Source organism: Theropithecus gelada, chromosome 6, assembly GCF_003255815.1.
Source record: "Theropithecus gelada isolate Dixy chromosome 6, Tgel_1.0, whole genome shotgun sequence".
NCBI classification, from domain to species: Eukaryota; Metazoa; Chordata; class Mammalia; order Primates; family Cercopithecidae; genus Theropithecus; species Theropithecus gelada.
Genome location: NC_037673.1, coordinates 77,479,444 through 77,501,866, shown reverse-complemented (window position 1 = coordinate 77,501,866; position 22,423 = coordinate 77,479,444). Strand labels below are relative to the sequence as shown.

At 36.7% G+C, this 22,423-nt stretch overlaps 1 protein-coding gene across 3 annotated transcripts in view; it reads right to left on the bottom strand.

Annotated features, from left to right (window-relative positions):
• The window catches only part of ATG10 (autophagy related 10), a 280,689-nt gene that overhangs the window by 173,919 nt on the left and 84,347 nt on the right, over positions 1 to 22,423 (bottom strand). For 2 of the 3 annotated variants that reach the window (XM_025387734.1, XM_025387735.1), the window contains exon 3: positions 18,248 to 18,355. The exons of the other annotated variant lie outside the window; for it this stretch is intronic. In XM_025387734.1, coding sequence (XP_025243519.1) covers positions 18,248 to 18,355 — 108 coding nt within the window. The remainder of the gene's footprint in view (positions 1 to 18,247; positions 18,356 to 22,423) is intronic. 3 annotated transcript variants of the gene reach the window in all.

Genomic DNA, 22,423 nt, shown 5'->3' with positions numbered 1-22,423 from the left:
CTGATGCTCAAAAGATATCCAAAAACATGTTTGTTGAAGGAATCAGTAAGGAAAAAAATGAAATTAAGCAAAATATAAGTACAGGCACTAACTCCCTAGGGTTAATGGAGTATCATTCAGTATGTGGAAATACTAACTTTACAAACTACTTAAGTATAATCAGAGAGCCTAGCATATATGAATAGACAATATACAAAGACTTTTCATTGTTGTTGTTTTGTTGTTGTTTTTGGATATGGAGTCTTGCTCTGTCATCCACGCTGGAGTACAGTGGTGTGATCTCAGCTCACTGCAATCTCTGCCTCCCAGGTTCAAGTGATTCTCCCGCCTCAGCCTCCTGAGTAGCTGAGATTACTGGTGCACGCCACCACACCCAGCTAATTATTGTATTTTTAGTAGAGACAGCGTTTCACTATGTTGGTCTCGAACTCCTGACCTCAAGTGATCCACCTGCCTCGGTCTGCCAAAATGCTGGGATTACAGGCATGAGCCAGTGCACCTGGCCTACAAAAACATTTTTGCTTTGAAAAAATATTTCAATAAAAACTTGTAATTTATTTACTCCAAAGTTACTTTCATTACTAAGTGATAAATTATGCAATAACATGAGATATTCATAACTAACATTCTTTGTTGAAATAATTATAGATTAACAAATTCTAAATTTGCTAAACATAATATACAATATAGTATAAAACCTGCAAAACACAAACAACTAAATACAAGCTAAATAACTTTTCTTAATAAATCTAACCATATTGAAAATATTTTAACCCCATAATTTAACATAGATGCTGGATGCCATTCAAAATAGCGTTTGATTTCTCTTGCCTACATGTTTTGGGCACTGAAAAAAACCCTGGTCTAACCTCTCTATATCCTCCCAGCAAGCTCTTTATATCTTGCCCTTATGGTATTTTCCAACTGTCTGCCTTAAACAAAGAGTCCTTGCTGGCACTGGCTTGTTGCTAGTCAGTATTTAGCTCTCTCTTTCTGCAGCGAAGAGAGAGCCTAACCATCTGCTTCATGCAGCTTTTCATTCCTATGATAGCTTTCTGCTCTTTCCTCTTCCAACTCAGAAACAGAAAGCAAGAGATAAAACAAAGCATCTTAGGTCCACAAGAAGCTGCGCAACACCGAGGAGAGTTTCTCCTCCCAATCAGGAAAATGCTTCCTTAGCAACCAAGTAACTAAGGCCAATTAACCTCCCTTCTCTGTCAATACTCAATTTACATTGAAACCCTTTTTTGGTTAAGTCCTTCAGTTTTACAATGAGCTTTCTGGCAGAGAAAAAAGGTGCTTCTGTCTTAAAGGAGCCAGGTCCTTTCTCCTGACTATCTCTAACTGTGATTCAAACTTAACATAAAGTGTTAGGTGATTTTCTAATTCAATTTAAGGAGCTGGAAACTTAGAAATGGCATAAAAATTAAGGGCAATCAACCAACATATGCTTAAAGTGAGAATGAGTCATTTCGGAGCAACCAGAGATTAGATACCGTGGAGAATAAGAGATATGGAAAAGATGCTTTGTAGCTGTCATTGCCTCATACCTGCCTTGGCTGATTTATGTCCCTTCCACACAACCAACAAAGCCCAGGTTACCACTAAATAATCACAATCTCAGTAGAATACCAAAGAAAAGATGAATGAAAGAAAGGAGCACAGATAGTAACAAAACCAAAAAATGTCCTTTCAGGCAAAAAAAAGTCCGAAATTAAAACTAGAAAGGAACTAGCATTTCAGAGTCATAAACTATTGCAGAAGTAGTAAAAACCGTAACATATTTAAAGAAAAAAGGGGTTTTATAAAAATATAAAAATGCACAATAGAAAGCTCCCCCACCATCCCAAGCTTTCACATTGTGAGATGGTGTTTACATTTTTCTAAGTCTTACAATTAAATTATTATATTGTATTCTACTTTGGGTAAAGAAAAATTGACAGAAATTTTATACAAAGGGGTAATCAGCTGTCTTCGTGTTCATTTTCCAGGTCTTGATGAAGCAAACTCCTTTGTGGAATAATTTTAAAGTTTTTAAAATTCTATATAGAATGTAATATGGAACTTCAAATGTATATTGTGATTTATAATAGGCACTATAAACACTATAAATCATCCTTCGACAGTTTTGGGAGCAGCATTTCAGTGTCAACACACAATACCACTGTATCTCCAAACAATTCTTGCTGCTAACAGTTATGACACAGAATTTCAAAACGAGTTTTGTTTTCTAGTTTTGTCACTTACCATTTGCAGGACTCACCATTCTACTCACACAAAGATTTATTCTGAAACAGTAAAGCTGCCTTAAGGTTACACTAATAAAAGTGAACATTTGTAAACCCTTGGCTCCCATCATTTTATTTGATCCTCACAGCCACCCTGCGAGGTAGGGATTGTAATGACATCCTTCTCCAATTGAGGTGTCTGTGGTTGAGAAAGATGTGGAGAGGAAACTAAACTTAATGAAGCACCTACCACATACGTGTTTTACTTTCACAGCATTAGCCAACTGTTTTACTTCATGATATTTAATACACACATCTACACACACACATGCTTACATACAGCTCCCAGTTCCCAACCTCCCAATTCCTGTATTTGGGATCCTGTTTTCCAGATAAGAGATTTGCCGCTTTAAGAGGTTCAGTAATATTTTCAAAGTCACACAGAAGGAGGGAAAGTAGGGATATAAAACCAAATTTCCCTAACTTTAAAGCCCTTATTCTTTCAACCATGCCACACCACCTGCTACACAAAGCCCCTGGCAGACCCATACGTTACCTTCCAAATCCCTTCTGCTGACGTTAGCAACCACTAAGGGTCAAAGGTTGTATTTTCAAAATGTGACTCATGAGCCATTAGTAAGTTCTGAAATCAATTGCTGGGCCTTGACCAGCATTTTTAAAAAACAAAACAGCGCAGAATAGATTGAGTAGAGAGATCAGAAAGAGTAAGAATTGTTTCATGAACCTTGGTTTCAGGTATGCATGTATGGAGTGTTCTGGATCTTAATGTAAAATGTATTTCTTATTTTGGGTTTATATCTAAAAAGTTTGAAAGTCATTGGGTTCAGTGGATGCTCTCACATAGAACTAGCTCATGAATTGAGAATTACTGAATACTCAGCTCTCTTCACTTAAATAACATCAGGAAACATAAGACAGGAGACCCCTTCTCAGACAAGGCAGAAAAAGTATTACCTAGAATCAGCACAGGAGGAGGATGCTGATTGCATAATTACACACCTCCTTCACAGCAGCTCCAGTCCATCAAGTAGATAGTATGGTTTATTTTTTACATCACTAATTATGTAATTATCCATAACATTAAATCAGTTCCACCTGATTCAGTCTATCACAGGTTTCCTGAAACATTCATTTGTTTATTATTTTTAAAAAGAACACTAAACTATATCACCTTATATGTAAAAGTTTCAGTATGGAAGGTGGATCAACTTTTATTTAAAAAGATCTTGTGTCCAATAAGACACTGTGGTCCTTTGGGATAAATGGGAATTAAAATTTCATTTTTAATATACTTTGGAGCAGATGCATGTAAGTATATTCTCAATTTTTTCTTCATTATTTCATAAAATGCCCATTGTAGAGCAATAATGTCACATTGGTATTTTCACAAAAAAAGCTTTTCTACATAGTAAAATTTCATTGTTCTTTGTAATACACCTCCCAGTATGTCATTTATTCAAAATCATCCCCTGGGAAAGTGCTGCAAAGATAAACAAGCAATGGCTCTTACACTGAAGAAACGAGCAGCTGATTAGGAGAGATATAATCCTAGACACTACAGGTTCCACTCAGCTGCTTCCCAGAACCTCTGGGCAGAGCTGTCACCCGTAGCTACCAAACGATCCCTGCAACAGCTATATATCATCCAGGAAGACTCAGCAGATAACCTCTAGCAAGCAAGAGACTAACACAAAGAATACATAGACAAGGACCAGGGCCAGAAGAAAGCATGAAAATTATATATTCCATCTGATTCTTCTACCTACTTGTTCATACTACCTCTTAGCTTTGCCTAACCCCTCAAACCTACTGATAGTCAAATACCATCCATCCATCAACTACAAAGAAGTTCCAGCATACTTGAAACTAGTGAGGGTAATCACTTAGGATCCTCCTCACTTTATCCCCACCTAATCTCACTGCAGTCTCACTTCTGCCTAACTTCAAACCCTTGACACCATCACTCCCTCCAATTCTTTGGACATTCCTGGTGTTTAAATCTCAGCTTTCCTTAATGGATTCTGACTTGGTTTATCTCTCTGACTTTGAGTACTCCCTGCTAACTTAAATAGGAATTCCACATTCAGGAATCTAACAGCACACCAGCAACCTGGCTAATACCCTAGCACAACTAGCCTAATACCCTCTGGAGGGGAGATTCAGACAAACCGCTAAAAACACTGAATATTTCAGAGCCAAATCTAAAGTCACAACTCAACATTCTTCATCCTCTACTCACAATTACTTTCCTTAGTGCAGAGCCCCTCTTGCCTCCCACCACTACCCTCTATACTTACCACCATGTACACCTCTCTCAGCCATTCCTAAGGACCCAATGTATAATACATGGAGGAAAAGGTACTAGATTCCTCTGACACTAAGGTTAATTCCAACACCCCTGTGTGATCAAAGGAGTACGATTTGGAGAAACTTTTTTGGAAGTTGGCATCCCACCTCAGAAACACCCAGGGTGTGCTCCTGCAGCCTCTCTCTCAACTGCTGAGTGATTAGAGAAGCCAGGATTGGTTGATAGGTTCATAAGGTAGACAGAGGGAGACACGGAATCCATCCTCAGCCTCCAAGTTTCTTGTTGCCAGATTCCAACTAGGTGTTTTTAAGTCAGTCTGACTTTATTAGGATGCCTGCTGTCAAAATGGAAAGCTGGGGGAACTTCTGCGCTATTGGAGGTCACTTCCCAAGATCCCCTACGATCAGCTCTACATTCATGACTCTTGACTCAGATTCTCATTTTCAGCCCCATGCCTCCTCTCTGGATTCATCTTGGTTTACACAGATTGACCTCCAACAAGGACTCTGACTTAGGGGAGATGTTCGAACTACTGCCATAGAACAATAGTTAAAATGATCTATTAGAAAGGAGGAATAAAAATATATTCCTTGTCACCAGTGTCACAGAGACAAAAACGAGATAATTTCAAGAAGAAGGGGCTTAGTCAGTAGTGTCAAATGTCACAATGTGGTCAAGAAAGGTGAAGGCATTAGATGTGGTGATTGTAAGGTAACTAGTAACTTAGACAGAAGCAATTTCCATAGCTTGATTTTGGTAGAAGTCAAAAGAAAAAGAGTTGAAGTTGGAACAAGTGATGAAAAAATCCAGGTACTATAGATTACTTATTCACAAAACCTGGGAGTGAAAGAAAGAAGACAGAGGGGATTGTAGAAGAGGATTGGGAAGTGGCAATATAGGTATAACAGGAAGCATAGGGCCAGGGGACATGGAACCTAGGTCCTGTTATGGGCATTGCTGAAGTAGCCAAGGTCAAGACTAAGTAAGAAAGCAAGAGAAATAAAAGATGACTGATGTCATTGAGGGCCTTGAGACAGAAAGAATATACAAAGAATGTTCAGAGAGAAGCATAAATACAGTTGAAAATAAGGAAGTTGTGAATAGAGAGAAGAATTTCAGAGTTTGAGATAATTGTTACATTGATTTTTTTTTCCCTTCTCTTTCATATCTAAAAAACTTAAAGGAAGGCTGAGGGTGAGATGCTTCACAAATAATTATTGGAAAGAGGACATTTAATAACGTTATTTCAGAATAGCCAATAATCATTTCAACAATCTTATCTAAAAATATCCTGTCCCTTCCAGATTACTACTTTTCTTTTCCTTCAAAATAAGCTAGAGTTGAGCAACTGGAGCATAGAGACGAGATTTAGTCTGCCAGGCTGTTGTACCTTCTGACTCACTGACCAAAAAAGGCATTTTCTCAGGCATCCATCAGGACAGTCTTTAGGTGCCATTGCCAACTTGATCAGCCTTCCTGGTCTTTTCAATGCATTCTGAACTGTAGCTGAGACAAACATGTAATCTCTATCCTAAGGCTCCTTTAAGGTTAGCTTGAACTACATGTAGCTTCTCTCAATGCTTATCACAAATACATAAGACTTATACTTTGCTAAGAGCAAACAATCTAAAACAGCAAATTTGCAAGCACCATATGGAAGAGCATTATTGAAATTCCCATATCACATTTATGCAATCAAAAACAAGATTGTTAAAACACTTTGATGGCTCCCTTTTGAAAACCTTTAACAATGCAATCCTTGGTTATTTCCTTTTGCTTTAAGGTAAAATTATTATTTGCCCTTAAGCACATAAATTCAGAAATAAACTTTAACAAAATATTCCTGGCCACTTTATTTAATAAGTATCCTTTAACAAAATAGAAAATAAACTGATAATGACAAAATAGTTATACTAATATTGCTGACTTTTAGTTAAGTTTGCAGTATATTGACAGAGAAAAAATTCTAGGTAGCTCTAACCCAGAAAAATCAAGAGACAAGCAATATCAATTTCTGGCATTTATGTGCCAGGCACGGTGCTAAATGCTAAGGACGCAGTTATGATGGAAGTGATCTAACCAAGTCAGAGCTTAAGAGTCCAACTACGGGGTTCAGAACCACTATTCCAGTTTGAAAACGCTTTGTTCCCTTTCCCCAAAATAATTCATCTGCATTTTTAATAAAGTCTCTTTCATAGTGAGCATTTCAGGTATTAGTGGATAAAACATCAGGGGTTATATAAGCCATTGTTCTCGGCAATGATTTTATGTAAAAATAATACTCTATGCAATGGTTAGTCTTTACCTGACAGTTAAAAAAAAAATCCTGCCGGGCACGGTGGCTCAAGCCTGTAATCTCAGCACTTTGGGAGGCCGAGACAGGCGGATCACGAGGTCAGGAGATCGAGACCATCCTGGCTAACACGGTGAAACCCTGTCTCTACTAAAACATACAAAAAACTAGCCGGGCGAGATGGCGGGCGTCTGTAGTCCCAGCTACTCGAGAGGCTGAAGCAGGAGAATGGCGTAAACCCGGGAGGCGGAGCTTGCAGTGAGCTGAGATCCGGCCACCGCACTCCAGCCTGGGCGACAGAGCGAGACTCTGTCTTAAAAAAAAAAAAAAAAGAAAAAAAAAAAAAATCCTGACAAGTAGTCAATCTCATTTAAGCTACCAAAAAACTCAACAATCATTTTAATATCTGAAGCTTGCAGTTCATATCACGAGATTCTACATTGCTACTTCAACAATGAATTCCTTTAGGATATATAAGAAGATTGTTTTTGAGCCCTGCATAGAAAATTTTGCTAATGGGAATTCCTTTCATTCCACAAAATATTTTTAAATTAATCTTTTTAACTAAGGAATAAAATTGTAAATATACTTAATAATTTTGAAAACTCAAATTTTAGATTCTACTTAATCTTTTGTGAGATCAAATCTTACTGTAATATGTTCTAAGTAACACATCTCCCTCCATATATGGAGTTTCTACTGGCTTCAAAAGAAAACCTCAAAGGGCAGAAAAGAGTTATAAGTAGTGGTTTCACTTTCATTTATTTTAGATTCGATTATAAAGTCAACATATCTTCCTCAGAATTCTTCATGAAAAAAAGAGCCTCCTAAAGTTTGAAACCCCCAACGATCTATTAAGTGTCTTTTTTTTAAGATAAGAAGTTTTTATATGTGTACATATATATACTTTAAGTTCTGGGATACATGTGCAGAATGCGCAGGTTTGTTACATGCCATGGTGGTTTGCTGCACCCATCAATCCCTCATCTATATTAGGTATTTCTCCTAATGCTATCCCTCCCCTAGCCTCCCATCCCCCGACAGGTCCTGGTATGTGATGTTCCCCTCCATGTGTCCATGTGTTCTCATTGTTCAACTCCCACTTATGAGCGAGAACATTTGGTGTTTGGTTTTCTGTTTCTGTGTTAGTTTGCTGAGAATGATGGTTTCCAGCTTCAGCTGTGTCCCTGCAAAGGACATGAACTCATCCTTTTTATGGCTGCATAGTAGTCCATGGTATATATGTGCCACATTTTCTTTATCCAGTCTATCATTGATGGGCATTTGGGTTGGTTCCAAGTCTTTGCTATGAAAAGCATCCAAAATTCATTAAAAGAAATGGGAGAAATATATAATTAGGGCAATTAAAATAATGCATTAAATGGCCCTCCTCCAAAACAACTGCTTCCTAAGTTAGACCTTTACATTTGGACATAAGTGCTCCACAATGAAAGCCTGTCAGATTTTTGTACAGAAACATCAGCTCAGTAACCTCTTAAGTATACAGCTGCTACTAGAAATGATCTTACTTTTGATTTTTTAAAAAACACCCCAAAATTACAACTGTATGTAAAGAAAACTTTCTGATATAACTTATTGCTGAGTTAAAATACAATGGCTATGGCACATATCTTTACAAAGGCTTTTCTACTAGCTTAATAAATAAAAAGAGAATTAGTTACCTATGTATATTTAGTCAACTTATTTCAAAAAGTAGATTTTCTTTATGTTTTGCCAAGGAGAATATAGCACAGAGAATTTCAAAGATAGAAGTAACCTTAAGAACCCATTTAGGTTATAGACTCTCACTGAATCTAACAACTCTCTGAATTTTGCAGTGCTATTACTCAGGTACCAAGGGCTTAAAGTAGAAAGAAGATTCAGTAGAATGTGAAGCATGACCCTGCCTCTATCTAAGACTACTGGCTTTATAGCAGAATAGTTAAACTGCATTAAGATCCCTTAAGTCACAAATTTCATTAGATGATTCAAATAGTTTCAGTACCACATCTCTATATGTTGCTTTCTGATGAGTTTCAAGAATGAGTAAATAAATACTTTTGTTATATACCAGTTAAAGAAATATAGTTTGTATAATAAATAGTATATTTAGTGCAATAATCCCCAGTTTTACTGGAATTAAAGATCCTAATCTGACATGACTGGTTTTCAGAATATTCTATACTCTCCCCTCTCAGAGACCACACTACTATATAGCATATACTTACACTTTAAATTAAATAGAATTAAATTTTAATTTGTCTTTGAACCCTTTCATAATATCTTAAGTAAAACACAAAAGTGGGATTGGGGTCTGCTGCATTCACAGTTATTTCCTTCAAAAATCCATTTATCTGTCAGCATTAGATTCATTCATTCAGTAATACTGACTATTACACATGCTTCCATTTGCATCTATGCACCTCAAACATAACAGACAGAACTTCCTGGCATTTTAACATTGCTTTAATAATTACATTCCCAAATACAGAGGTAAACATGCTTCTTAGTCATCATTTACATTTATCAATATATCTATAGTTCAGTCCAAAAATAGCAGTTGCTTTACAGATAAATTGTTAATGCTTACTGAGAACTATGGCTCACCATTTATTCCATTATAAAAAAACATAATATTCTGACATATGCGTCTATTTTGGACATACAAAATAGAACTCATCCTAGAAGCCACCTAATAAAATCCTTAAGGCAAATGAGTGTATTTCAAGGCCTGGTTACCTCAGAAGATCATCATTCTTTGAATACGTTCCTTGGCAATTGAGATCATCTCCTGTTACTGATTCTCAGTTTTATGCTTCAGGGAATTTATGATAGGTTGTTTTTTGTTGAGGGCCTCACTTTCTATAATATTCTATCTGCCCTGGTCTAACGAAAATACCAGTTAGTGAACTACAAGGCCCTAAGACAAAAATCTTTTCTTCCACTAGTATATTATCACTATTTTTATGACTCTATCATTTTCATAGTTTTAAAAAATGTAATCTGAAGGTGCAACCTGAGGCTCTAAAGTAATGAGGATAGTAAATGGATAAATAAAATATGCTTGGTACCCATCTCTGATACCTCTGCAAAAGGAAGAGGAACTACAGTAATCGAACTTCAAGCAGAACACAAACTTCAATAATATAAAAATTATTGACCAACTTAAAGTCAATGTGTATAGGTAGCTGAATTGTGTGAATCAAAAGACAAAATCTAGGCCATCTCTATTCTATGGAAAATGATTCAAAACTTCATAAATGAAGACATTAGAGACAAAAAAATACAAAGCAATGTTGGCTAGAACACCAGTTACATAGGAAATACTTTCAGATATTTCCCCCTTCTGAGCATTCATCAACAATTTTTACTACTCATTATTAAAAATCAGTATCTAAGTTAACTAGATACTGTTTCCTTTTACTGAGTGGATGAGTGCTGGACATGATTTAAAAAACAAAACTTACACCTTATTTCTCAACTCTAGTCTCTCTAGTCTTCATTAGTCAGTATGTTAATTCAGAATCTTTAAAAAAAACTTAAGTTTAGCAGCTATTTTGCAATAATATATCCACATAAATTTTAACCATTATTATGGTTAATTTTCATCAAAAATTGTCTAACTGAAGTATAGGGCTTGGTTTCCACTTCTATTTATAAATTATTATTTCATGTATAGAAATAAGGCTTCAATAAGGACAATATGCTCCTGTTCATTAAAGTAGATGAATTATTAAATCATATTTTTCATGACTGTTAAATGATATCTCAATTTCTCTAAGAAAAGTCTTCAGTTAAATACAAAAAAATCACAAATTGATAAAGTGATATGGTAGTATCAATACCCATTTATGAAAATAAGTGTCACATAAAATAAGATATCCCAAGCCAGCACTGATTATGTTTGCTTCTGTTGAAAATATTCATTTATATGTAGAGGATTTTTTTTTTGAGACAATGTCTTGCTCTCTCGCCCAGGCTGGAGTGCACTGGTGCAATCTCGGCTCCCTGCAGCCTCCGACTCCTGGGTTCAAGCAATTCTCCTGCCTCAGCCTCCCGAGTAGCTGGGATTACAGGCACCTGCCACCATGCCCAGCTAAGTTTTGTATTTTTTTAGTAGAGATGGTGTTTCACCATGTTGGCCAGGCTGGGCTCGAACTCACAGCCTCAAGTGATCCGCCCCCCACTCAGCCTCCCAAAGTGCTGGGATTACAGGCATGAGCTGCCACACACTGCCCTATATTTAGAGGATTTTAAATAGATGCAATGTACTTCTGTTGGTCACTGGTAAGGAAAATATCTTGTTTAAAAACTGCCAGTCTCACTTTCATCTCACAAATTCAGAAATGTCACATGCAAAATCATACTATCTACTGTCAGTAAATGTCTTATTTAATATGACTAACCTGTAAGAACTACTGTTTTCCAAAGTCAGAACATAACAAAAGCCAGAACATAATCACTTCCTAGCTATTGTCCTTAGGCAAGCTTAACCTTTGTGTCATGTCTCAGTTTCCTCATATATAAAGTGAAGAGAATAAAGATATTAATATCATGAGTTGAAATGAATTAATATATGCAAATCACTTAGTTCAGTATCCATAGTTAGTCCTCCATAAACTTAGGTTGTCTTTATTATAATATTATTATTGCTGTTATTATTATTATAACTGTGTTTTTATCCACCTTCACTAATCTTATCCATTTATGTGCCATATTAATATTAATATCTATTGTCATAAGAGTTTTGTGAAGATTAAATAAGATAATAAAGTAACTAGTAAGATAAACTGGTATGTAATAGAAAATCAATAATTGACCATGTTAAGTATTATTTGGGGGGAATTAAAATGTTAATACATGAAGGCATTAATGCTGACATAAATGTGTTTTGTAAGAGAATCTGTTAAAGTCATTGATAAAAAAATGTTAATCTAATATTTCATCAAATGAAAACATTGGGAGCTAGGCAAATAGCACCCTCTAACTCCACAAAATCCCTTCCCTCAAGCTTGATATCCATCCACATATCTACATATCTTTTGTATGGTTGTTCAACTATCTACAAATACAACTAATTTAGAAGAAAAATGTAAAAAAAAAATTTTAGACTTTTGATCATCATATATTTAGGATCAAAAGATGATATATTTTACCTAAACCCTGTTTTGGAATCCCAAGGACAATAGTTAAATAAGAGTTTATCACTCTTCAGTGCAGAGTTGAAGTATGTTTTGATCAGCGATGGTTGAAATGAAAAATAATGTTTTATACAACTGTTTCAAGATTATAAAACTTATTAAATATCACAAAACTACCAATGATTTTTCATGATAGTCTAGTCTGTAAAATTAGTTAAAGCTAAGTTTGATAATTTGTACAAATTAGGATTATTCCTTGAGTTCTTCTATCATGAGCACAATCAATCCCTTTCACGAAATTTGCTTAAATATTCAATTTTTTTAACTTTTCAGTTCAGGGGGACATGTGCAGGTTTGTTACATAGGTAAACTTGTGTCATGGGAGTTTGTTGTACAGATTATTGCATCACCCAGATATTAAGCCTATTACCCATTAGTTATTTTTCCTGATCCTCTCCCTCCTCTGACCCCCTATCCTCTGACAGGTCTCAGTTTTTAAAATGTTAGAAGTTCAGCCAGGCACGGTGGCTCAACGCCTGTAATCCTGGCACTTTGGGAGGCCGAGGTGGGTGGATCACCTGAGATCAGGAGTTCGAGACCAGCCTGGCTGACATGGTGAAATCCCGTTTCTACAAAAATACAAAAATCAGCCAGGCATGATGATGGGTGCCTGTAATCCCAGCTACTCAGTAGGCTGAGGAGGGAGAATCACTTGAATCTGGGAGGCAGAGGTTGCAGAGAGCCGAGATCATACCATTGCAGTCCAGTCTGGGCAACAGAGTGAGACTCTGTCTCAAAAAAAAAAAAAATTGGTAGCAGTTCATTGCATTTTTGAAACAAACAGTAGAGGGCTGTTCCTTATCTAATTACATTCTACTTAAATTGTCATAGTATCTTCTACTGATATCACAAATGTACTATCCATCAAGATAAAACATTAATTCTGAGGTATTTTGTTTTTGGATTTTTGTTTTTATTTTGAGACAGAGTCTTGTTCTGTTGCCCATACTAGACAGAGCGCAGTGGTGTGATCATAGCTCACTGTAATCTCAAACACCCAGGCTTATGCAAACCATCTGTCTCAGCCTCCAGAGTAGCTAGGACTACAGGTGCATGCCACCATGCCCACCTGATTTTTCTTGTTTTTGTGGTGATGCAGTCTTGCTATACTGTCCAGACTGATCTCAAACATCTGGCCTCAAGCAATCCTCCCCTCTTGGCATAACGAAGTACTGGGATTACAGGTGTGAGCCACCATATCTGGCCATCTGAGGTATTTTTAAATGAAAAACTAAAAAAAATCAAATTGCCATACCTCTAATCATATTACTGACTAAATAAAAGTTACAAACAAATCTATGATGAAGAAAGAGAGAACTTAAGAGGAAAACACATCTCTGTCCAGTGTTGATCTAGGAAAGAAAGACATTACATATGTAGTTCAAATGGAATGTTTTAAATGCTCTAATTAGTCTACCACTGTTTTTTAGTGAGAGTCACTCTCAATTGTCTCTGTACTACTCTCTGAGATAACTGGTGGTGGTGGCTGAATAAGGGTTAGTTTCCAGGTTGGAGGCTACTCATTATTCCCAGCATCTAAAGGTAAGAATAGAATATGAAAAGAAAGGAAGTGTTACAGTCGCTGCTCTCTTCCTGCTCCTTCATGTTTCTCCATTCACATCCTGCTGCTTCTTGCATAATTATGAGATAACCATAAAAAGATAATTATATGTGTGACATTATTAGTATTAATAAGAGCACTGTACCCTTGTTACATCCAACCAAAACAAGAAGTAAGAAGGGCCCACAGTTTGAATGAGAACACTGAAGTTTACTCAAGGTTACATGACTAATAAGTGGTGAAGAGAACTACAAAACAATTTCTATCTCCAAGTCTAGCACTCTTTCTTCTACTTGTGCTGTTGTTATAATCTGAGTAAATTAGGCAGACTAAATTTACTATGAGTTGCCAAATATTAAAAATAAAACACTGGAGTTGACTGGAAGATGAAGGGTTTATCATCCGATTCCATTCCAGTGACAACTCAGAAACACAAACTACTAAAAACTCCCTGCAAACCTCTTTTTAAACATTGTTGATTTTTCTATGTAAATTGATTGTTGAAAAAAAATGTTATTCTAGTAGAAACTAAACTCTTTTAGAATTCAGCCTGGGCACAGTGGCTCATGCCTGTAATCTCAGCACTTTGGGAAGCTGAGGAGAGAGGATCACTTGAGGCCAGGACTTTCAGACAAGCCTGGGCAACAGAGCAAGACCCAAATCTCTAAAAAAAATTCTTAACTTAGCTAGGCATTGTGGTGCATGCCTGTAGTCCCAGCTACTTGGGAGGCAGAGGTGAGAGGATCACTTGAGCCCAGGAATTAGATGATTCAGTAAGCTATTACTGTGCCACTGCACTCCAGCATGGAAGACAGAGTAAGACCCTGTGTGTAAAAAAAAAAACGGGGGGAGGGGGGTATGTGTGTATATGTATACATATATATATACATGTATACACATACACCCATACTTTTTTATAATATACTATATTATATATATTGTATATATAATAATATGTAATAATAATCAATTCTAAGTAATTCACTAGATTATCCAATTTATATCAAAATACAGAGGTATCTGATTTCTTAAGTGAGCTAGTTCTGTGGGTAATTAAACCTGAAGGTTTAGTCAAATAATAGATATTCACTGAGTCACCTTACTTCCATGGGGTTTATAATCTAAGGAAGCAATCTGGCTTTTAAAACAATAAGCATGAATCTGAGGAGTACTAAAAAGGAGAGATAAAGAACATATACTTTTGAAGCAAATTCCTGAAGAGAAAGAACAAGAATAAATGTAAATAAAAAGAAAAAAAAATATTCTAAGAAAATCTTATGTGTTTGGAAGGGGGGAAATTATTTCTAGGCCTTATGTGAGTATTACATGTTTGTATATGTATATGTAACCTTTCAAATACTGTTTCTGCTACAGAGAGGTAGGGAAGCTGGGAGATACACAAAGATGGGATACTAGGCCGTCTTGTTCTTTTTTTTTTTTTTTTTTTTTTGAGATGGAGTCTTGCTGTGTTGCCCCGGCTGGAGGACAGTGGCACAATCTCGGCTCACAGCAAGCTCCGCCTCCCGGGTTCACGCCATTCTCCTGCCTCAACCTCCAGAGTAGCTGGGACTACAGGCGCCCGCCACCACGCCCGGCTAATTTTTTGTATTTTTAGTAGAGATGGGGGTTTCACCATGTTGGCCAGGATAGTCTCGATCTTCTGACCTCGTGATCCGCCCACCTCGGCCTCCCAAACTGCTGGGATTACAGGCGTGAGCCACCGCGCCCAGCCTGGGCTGTCTTGTTCTAAACTTTAAAATCTTCTGCTCTTATCTGGGAAAAAAAGAGAGGGATGCCTACCAGAGCTACAGCAGTAACGGAAACTTACAAGGATGGATGGTGACTCCAAATGAAATCACTGGATCAAGCAAAAATAACCCTAGGGATTTCAAGAGAGTGAAAGAAAAGAGTTACAGGTTTCACTCTTTGAAGAGATAAATTTTAAAAAGAATCATAATTTAAAATTGTAGTAGTCGATGGATAGTTTGAAGAATGTTAACCATACTTGGATTCTATTGTTTATACCACATAATCTACCTTTTTTTTTTTTTTTTGAGACGGAGTCTCGCTCTGTCACCCAGGCTGGAGTGCAATGGCCGGATCTCAGCTCACTGCAAGCTCCGCCTCCCGGGTTTACGCCATTCTCCTGCCTCAGCCTCCCGAGTAGCTGGGACTACAGGCGCCCACCACCACGCCCGGCTAGTTTTTTGTATTTTTTTTTTTAGTAGAGACAGGGTTTCACCGTGTTAGCCAGGATGGTCTCGATCTCCTGACCTTGTGATCCGCCTGTCTCGGCCTCCCAAAGTGCTGGGATTACAGGCTTGAGCCACCGCACCCGGCCTAATCTACCTTTTTTTAACTTAACATGAACTTTTTTTTTTTCCAAGATAAGGTCTCACTCTGTCACCCACCAGTGATGTAATCTCAGCTCACTGCAACCTCCACCTCCCAGGCTCAGTTCTCCTGTCTCAGCCTCCCGAGCAGCTAGGACCATAGGCGCATGCCCCCACACCTGGCTAAATTTTGTATTTTTAGTAGAGATGGGGTTTCACTGTGTTGACCAGGCTGGTCTTTAACTCCTAAGCTCAGGTGATCCGCCTGCCTCGGCCTCTCAAAGTACTAGTATTACAGGCGTTGAGCCACTGTGCCCGGCCTACATGAACATTTAACCTGTGTAATTAAACAGTCACCGAGAATATCATTTTTAATGACTGCATCCATCTAGAGATGTGCCATAATTAACCAATCCATTACTATTGTATATTTCCATTATTTTCATTTTTCCTATTATAAATAAGAGTGAAATGAATATACTTGCAGGTAAATCTTTGTGTACTCAAATATTTTATGAGTACTTATATGCAATTTACTTTGATTAAAATTATTGCATCAAAAAATAAGATGTATAAATAGAGGGATCAACATAAAATAAAGCACAGCAAAATGTTAATGGTAGACTTTAGGTGGTTTAAGTATATAGATATTCACTGCAAAATTCTTTCAACTTTTCCATATGTTTCAAATTTATTGGGAAATGTTGGAAATGAAAAATGTTGAAAAAAATTACATTTTATGAGGCTAAATTCCTAGAATTGGACTAGATTATTCATAGTATGTGCACATCTTTAAACTTTGTGAAGTTAAAACATCAACCAGAAAGTGTCAGTTCCCTCACACTGTCAACACCACTTTTTAGTGCTTTTCAAATCTCTGCCAACTTGTTAGGCAAAAACTAGTAATTCATTTTTTAAATCATCATTTCTATGTTAATTTTTAAAACTTTTTTTAAGTTAATATATAATGAATTGAAAAGCTTCCTAATATGCTTGGCTTCAAATTTGATGTTGGTTATTGGAACCATGAAGCAGTAATCAAGATTCAAGCACCCATCTGGGGGCACTTAGCTTATTACCAAGCACAATACTCTCAAGAATAACTTGCAAACCAAATTATAAATAGGTGAAAGTTACTTGCAGGCCAGCATCATATACAGGCAAGGGGGCTGATGTCTGATTGGCAAATGGGCCTGATTTAACATGTTCTGGGAAGCAGTTCTTCCTGCACAAAAAAAAAAGTCACCTCTTTCATTTTCCCAGGATGCTCAGAATTCAAACACTAGTGATTTCTTCTTTTGTGTTGAAATAATTAGGTCCTCACCAATCCTCTTTGAAAAGTCAAGTATTCTATTTCAATATGAGTGCCATATAATTGTGGTGCTTCCATAGGATGGAATGGAATGGAGTCACTATAGAGAAGTATGGAAATCTGCATGTACTGACATGGAAAGATGTCCGTGATATACTTGTTCATTGAAAAAAAAAAAAAAAAAACAAGTATGTATATGTGTGTACATGATAGAAATATGTGAAAGGATACTTACTAAAATGTTACCAGTGGTAAACTACTGAAGGACATTTTAAAATCCTTTTTATATATTTCTCTATTATTTATTTTTATAATGGGCATATACAATTTTTTTCACAAGAAATACAATAAGGTTGTTTGCATTTCAATAAAAAGAAAATTGAAAATATCTCAGAAAACCACTCAGTCATTAGTACCATAATAAAATTTGGTTTAGCAAGATTTTCAAGTCAAGGTTAAAGTCTCCTAAGGAATAAGATCCAGATTCAACATATTTTCAAGGGAAAAGGGAATAAAGGCAGAGCAGGCAAAAAGGTCTCCAATCAAGTATTAAGCAGCCTGGGGCTAGGGCTATATTATCTTCAGGGAATTTTACTTGGAAAAAATAAATAAATAGACAACAGAGGCATCTGTGGTATTCAGGTCCAAGAGAAACCAAAAGTATGACGGCTCACTACAATCTGGAGTCAGAGTGGATCTTCTATAACTTTACCACAATTCTTGCTTTCAGTATTACATAGGAAAACACCTCCTTCTCCTGCTACAACAGGCCCAGGATCCAATGGCAACTGGATATCTCTCCAATGGGAAGAAGTTTAAAGTTTTTAAAATATTTACTTAACAGAATTAAAGTATTTTATTTCAATATGAGTGCGATATAATTGTGGTGCTTCCATAGGATGGAATGCAATGGATTCATTAAAGCATACATTTTTAAATGTATACTTTATGGAGACTGAAAAGAAGAGCGTGACACATTAAACTACTCACCTCCATGGGAGGACATGTCTGTCCATGGGTAGATGCTCCTGGATGTGACATCACAGACCCACTCTTAATTTGAAAGTGTATTTTGCACATGTAGCCATCAGAACAGTCCTGTGTTTCACCACCAAAAAATATATAAGAAAAAAGTCAATTATTTTAAGAATTCATCATTTTAACAACCACTTCCCATAAGTTCCAAACTGATCAGTGAAAAACTAAATGTACTAAATGAGATGAGACTATATGGATAAAGAGACTAGTCCAACACCCTGCACATAGTAAGTACTCAATAAATGCAAGTTTTATTCTCCTACCTTTCTTATTTATTAATGATGTTTCCCCCTCCTAGATTAAATCTTTCCCTTTTTTTCCTCACTAGTCCATAGCACCAAGATCGCAGAACAAAAATTAAGCTTATAGAAATAGCTTGTCACATAATTAATATTGATTTTCATGGCCTACCCATAGAGAACAATTTCAGGACTTGCAACAGATCTCAAAGCTGCAAGACAGCTTCCATTTCAATTTCTTTCTCACGGCAAGATCTCTATGAAAATGTCCCAGAAAGGTAATTATGCATCTCAGCAACTGCCTGAGCACCTCCAGGAACTTGGGCTTGTTACTCCCTTACACAGCGGCCATTTCCATTTTAGTGCATTGTACATTAAGAAAGTTTTGTCCTGTATTTCACATCCTTTAACTTTAACTTACTTAGTTCTGCCCTCTGAAGTCTAATCCCTTTTCCACACAGCTGTTCTTCCAAGAGCTGAAGAAATGACCACCATATGCAAATACTCCTTACAAGATATGGCTTCTGAGCCCTTTACCAGTATTTGTCTCCTGCTTCTTGTACTTGCTCTTAAATACACTAATGAATGATGTTCATCTAATTGTGGCCAGTTCCATTTTTTTAAGGTAACATTTGTTTGAATTCAATAAAATCATGTGTAAGAATATAATACCTCCCCAAGCACAAACATACATGCCAATAAATATTAATTCCCCACCAAATTGTCACACCAACATTTACATTTTAATAGAATTAAAATAACAATAAGGACTAACGGGTTAATCTTCCTATAAGAAGAGGGAAATTTGGATGCAGTGACACAAACAGGGAAGAAAGCCATGTGAAGATGAAGACTGGAGCCACCGCTCCAGTCTTCTAGCATCTAGGAGCTAAAGAATGCCAAGGATTGCCATCAGCCACTGGAAGCTAGAAGCAGTAAGGAATAGTCCTTCCCTAGAGCCTCTGGTGGGAGCAGGACCCTGCCAACATCTTGATTTCAGACTTCTTACCTCCAAAACTGTGAGAGAATAAATTTCTGTTACTTTAAGTCTGTGGTACCTTGTTACAACATACCTAGGAAACTAATACAGTAACTCTATTTTTTGAGACACTTGGCAGCACCTTAAGAATGCCTCCCAGTAAGTTGTGCTGACAAACTGCCAGCTCTCACTCATGGGGCTGCACTGGCTAGTTGTTGTCAGCACCAGTTTTGATTGGTTGGATCCAACTCATTCTGATTGGTTGATGCCTCTGTCACAGGTTGTTAAATATTTTTAATATCATTCCCGCCTGGAAAGTAGGCCATCAGATATCCAATACTGTCATTTTTAATTATTTCATTAAGGATATCCATTTTGTAGATGGAATTACTGTTTTAAATTCCAGCTCTACACTATCTCACCACAAAGCAGATCCTGTAATGGTCTTCCACCATTGAAATCTTTGTATTTAGAAAAATGTAAATTTAACATTGGCTTAAACTGAGAAAGATATATGTAGTGACTGTTGTCATTGCCACTTTCACATCAAACATCAATTCTTCCTTCTTTTGGAGCAGTACTAATTGCTCCTCTAAGGAACCATTTCCTGATTGAGAAGGGAATGGTTCCTTAGAGGAGCATTGGCTACTGTTCCACTAATTACAGCTCCAGGGATAGACACAGGTCTCCAATCTTGCCAATCAGTACTGCTGGCCTCAGAGACTCTGGAGGACAAATGATCTACAATCACAGCCAATGGGATGAAATTCGGGATTTGGTTTGGGGGGTTTGGGAAAGATGGCTGTTCTCTTTTCCACTAGGTTTGAGCCAGACAGACCACAAAAAAAGAAAAAGAAAAAAAAAAAAAAAAACTGGCAGGCATCATGTAATTGCTCCGCAACTCAGAGGAAAGCAAGACCATGAGATGCAGAGAAACCAGATTCTGACTACATTATTTATACCAACCATATCTGAAACTAGTTCTACCTCAGATTTTTCAATTACATGTCCCCAAAACGTCCCTTCTTTGCTTCACCCAATGGGTTGGGTTTTCTGTCACTTGCAACCAAAATAATTTTGCTATTTAGTAACATAAATTGTATTTAACAGCTTAAAAATAGAAGATTTCTATTGTATTGTCAATCTCACTGTGATAGATAATCAATAGTTGATTATATAAAAGATTTACCATATACAGTTATGCATCACTTAACAGCAGGAATACCTTCTGAGAAACATCATTGGGCTATTTTATCATTGTACAAACATCATAGACTGTGTTTACACAAACCCAAATGGTATGGCCTCCTACATAGGTAGGCTATATGACATAGTAGCTTGCTCCTAGGCTGCAAACCTGTACAGCATGTTACTGTATTAATTGCAGGCAATTGTAACAAAATGGTAAGTATTTCTGTATCTAAGCATATCTAAACAAAGAAAATGTACAGCAAAAATACAGTATTATAATCTTATGGGAACATTGTACATGTGCTCTGCCCTTGACCAAAATGTCACTATGCAGCATGACTATACAGTAAAACTATAATAGCACGTGTTTGTGAGAAAAATTACTCAAAGTCTGCAATTTCAAAATGATCTAGCCACAGAGATAAAAACCGAAACTCTCAGGATATTCAGAGAACACAGAGCTGCACTGTGTGTACTAAATATAATTCATTAAATGAGGGTAACTGCTCTATTTTTTATTTTTCTATACCTGAGCCCTGATCACACAACCTCCTCTTAAGAGAACATAAAATTTAGTAAAATTCTAATTAGAATGCAAAATACATCTCCTTTGACATTAAAAGAGGTGAGTCAAAAATTCTTGTGCACCTATGTTATAAAATCTAAATAAATTATCTGGTCTCTTTCCCAATGAGTTAAGATAAAGGATATGTCACTTTCAATATTGCTTATAATTTGAGGAATTTACTTACATTTTAGGTAATTTCTAAAACCATTTTTTATTATCGATAGGGAGGTACACTGGGTTTTTTGCTCTATATTTGGTAGTGGTGATTTTTTTTTCAGTATCAATCTTTTCAGTCAAGATTAGCCTTGAAAAATTAAATATAGAGTTTTTTGGATTTTGATTTCCCTTTAAACACTTCCACAGAACTAGGTCTTTCTCCTACTTTGTTTTAATTTAAGGCAGAAAAATATGTTTTGTTCTTCACTGTTGAAGGATGCTTTTTTAGAGACAAGGAAACTCAAAAGCATGAGGACCACCACTCTGTGTCAGCCCTGCAGTCATCTAGCCCAGTAAACGATGTTAACTCAAATTTCCCCTTGGCAATGAAGTTTTCCTGACCGTTTCACTTAACACTCCTCTCTAGTTTCCCTGCATTCTTTTTGTACTTATCATAGCTTACACTTGAACATTTAACTCTTCTTTAATTTTTTTAACATTTGTTAGTTTTATTTCTCCCACTAGATCATAAGCTCAGGGCCTAGGCCTGCATTCTCTAAAGGATGACAGGGTCTTTATAGGATCCAGATTCCATTCCACGTAAAAACCTGATCCAGATAGAGTCTGAAAACATCCTGGACAAGCATGAGAGGATTTAAGAACAAGGGGAACCTTCAAGTTTATCCAATTCAAGCCTCTCATTTTAGAGATAAGAGGGTGAAGAACTAAAGCACTTCTAAGAAACTTATCTTACACTAATTAGTTGGAGGCAGAGCAGGAATTGGAAAGCAGATCTCTTGACCTGAGTATTCTTTCTAGTACACCAAGCAAATTCTGCAAGAGAGCAGGACCATGGCTTATTGACTCTCGTGGACTGGTGTGGGCCAGTGCTTTGCACTTTAAATAACAAACTCAAGCCACTCAAGTGTGGTCTTGGGACCAGTCACAGCATGATCTGCGAGCTTATTAAGACAGACATGCAGAATTTCAAGCCC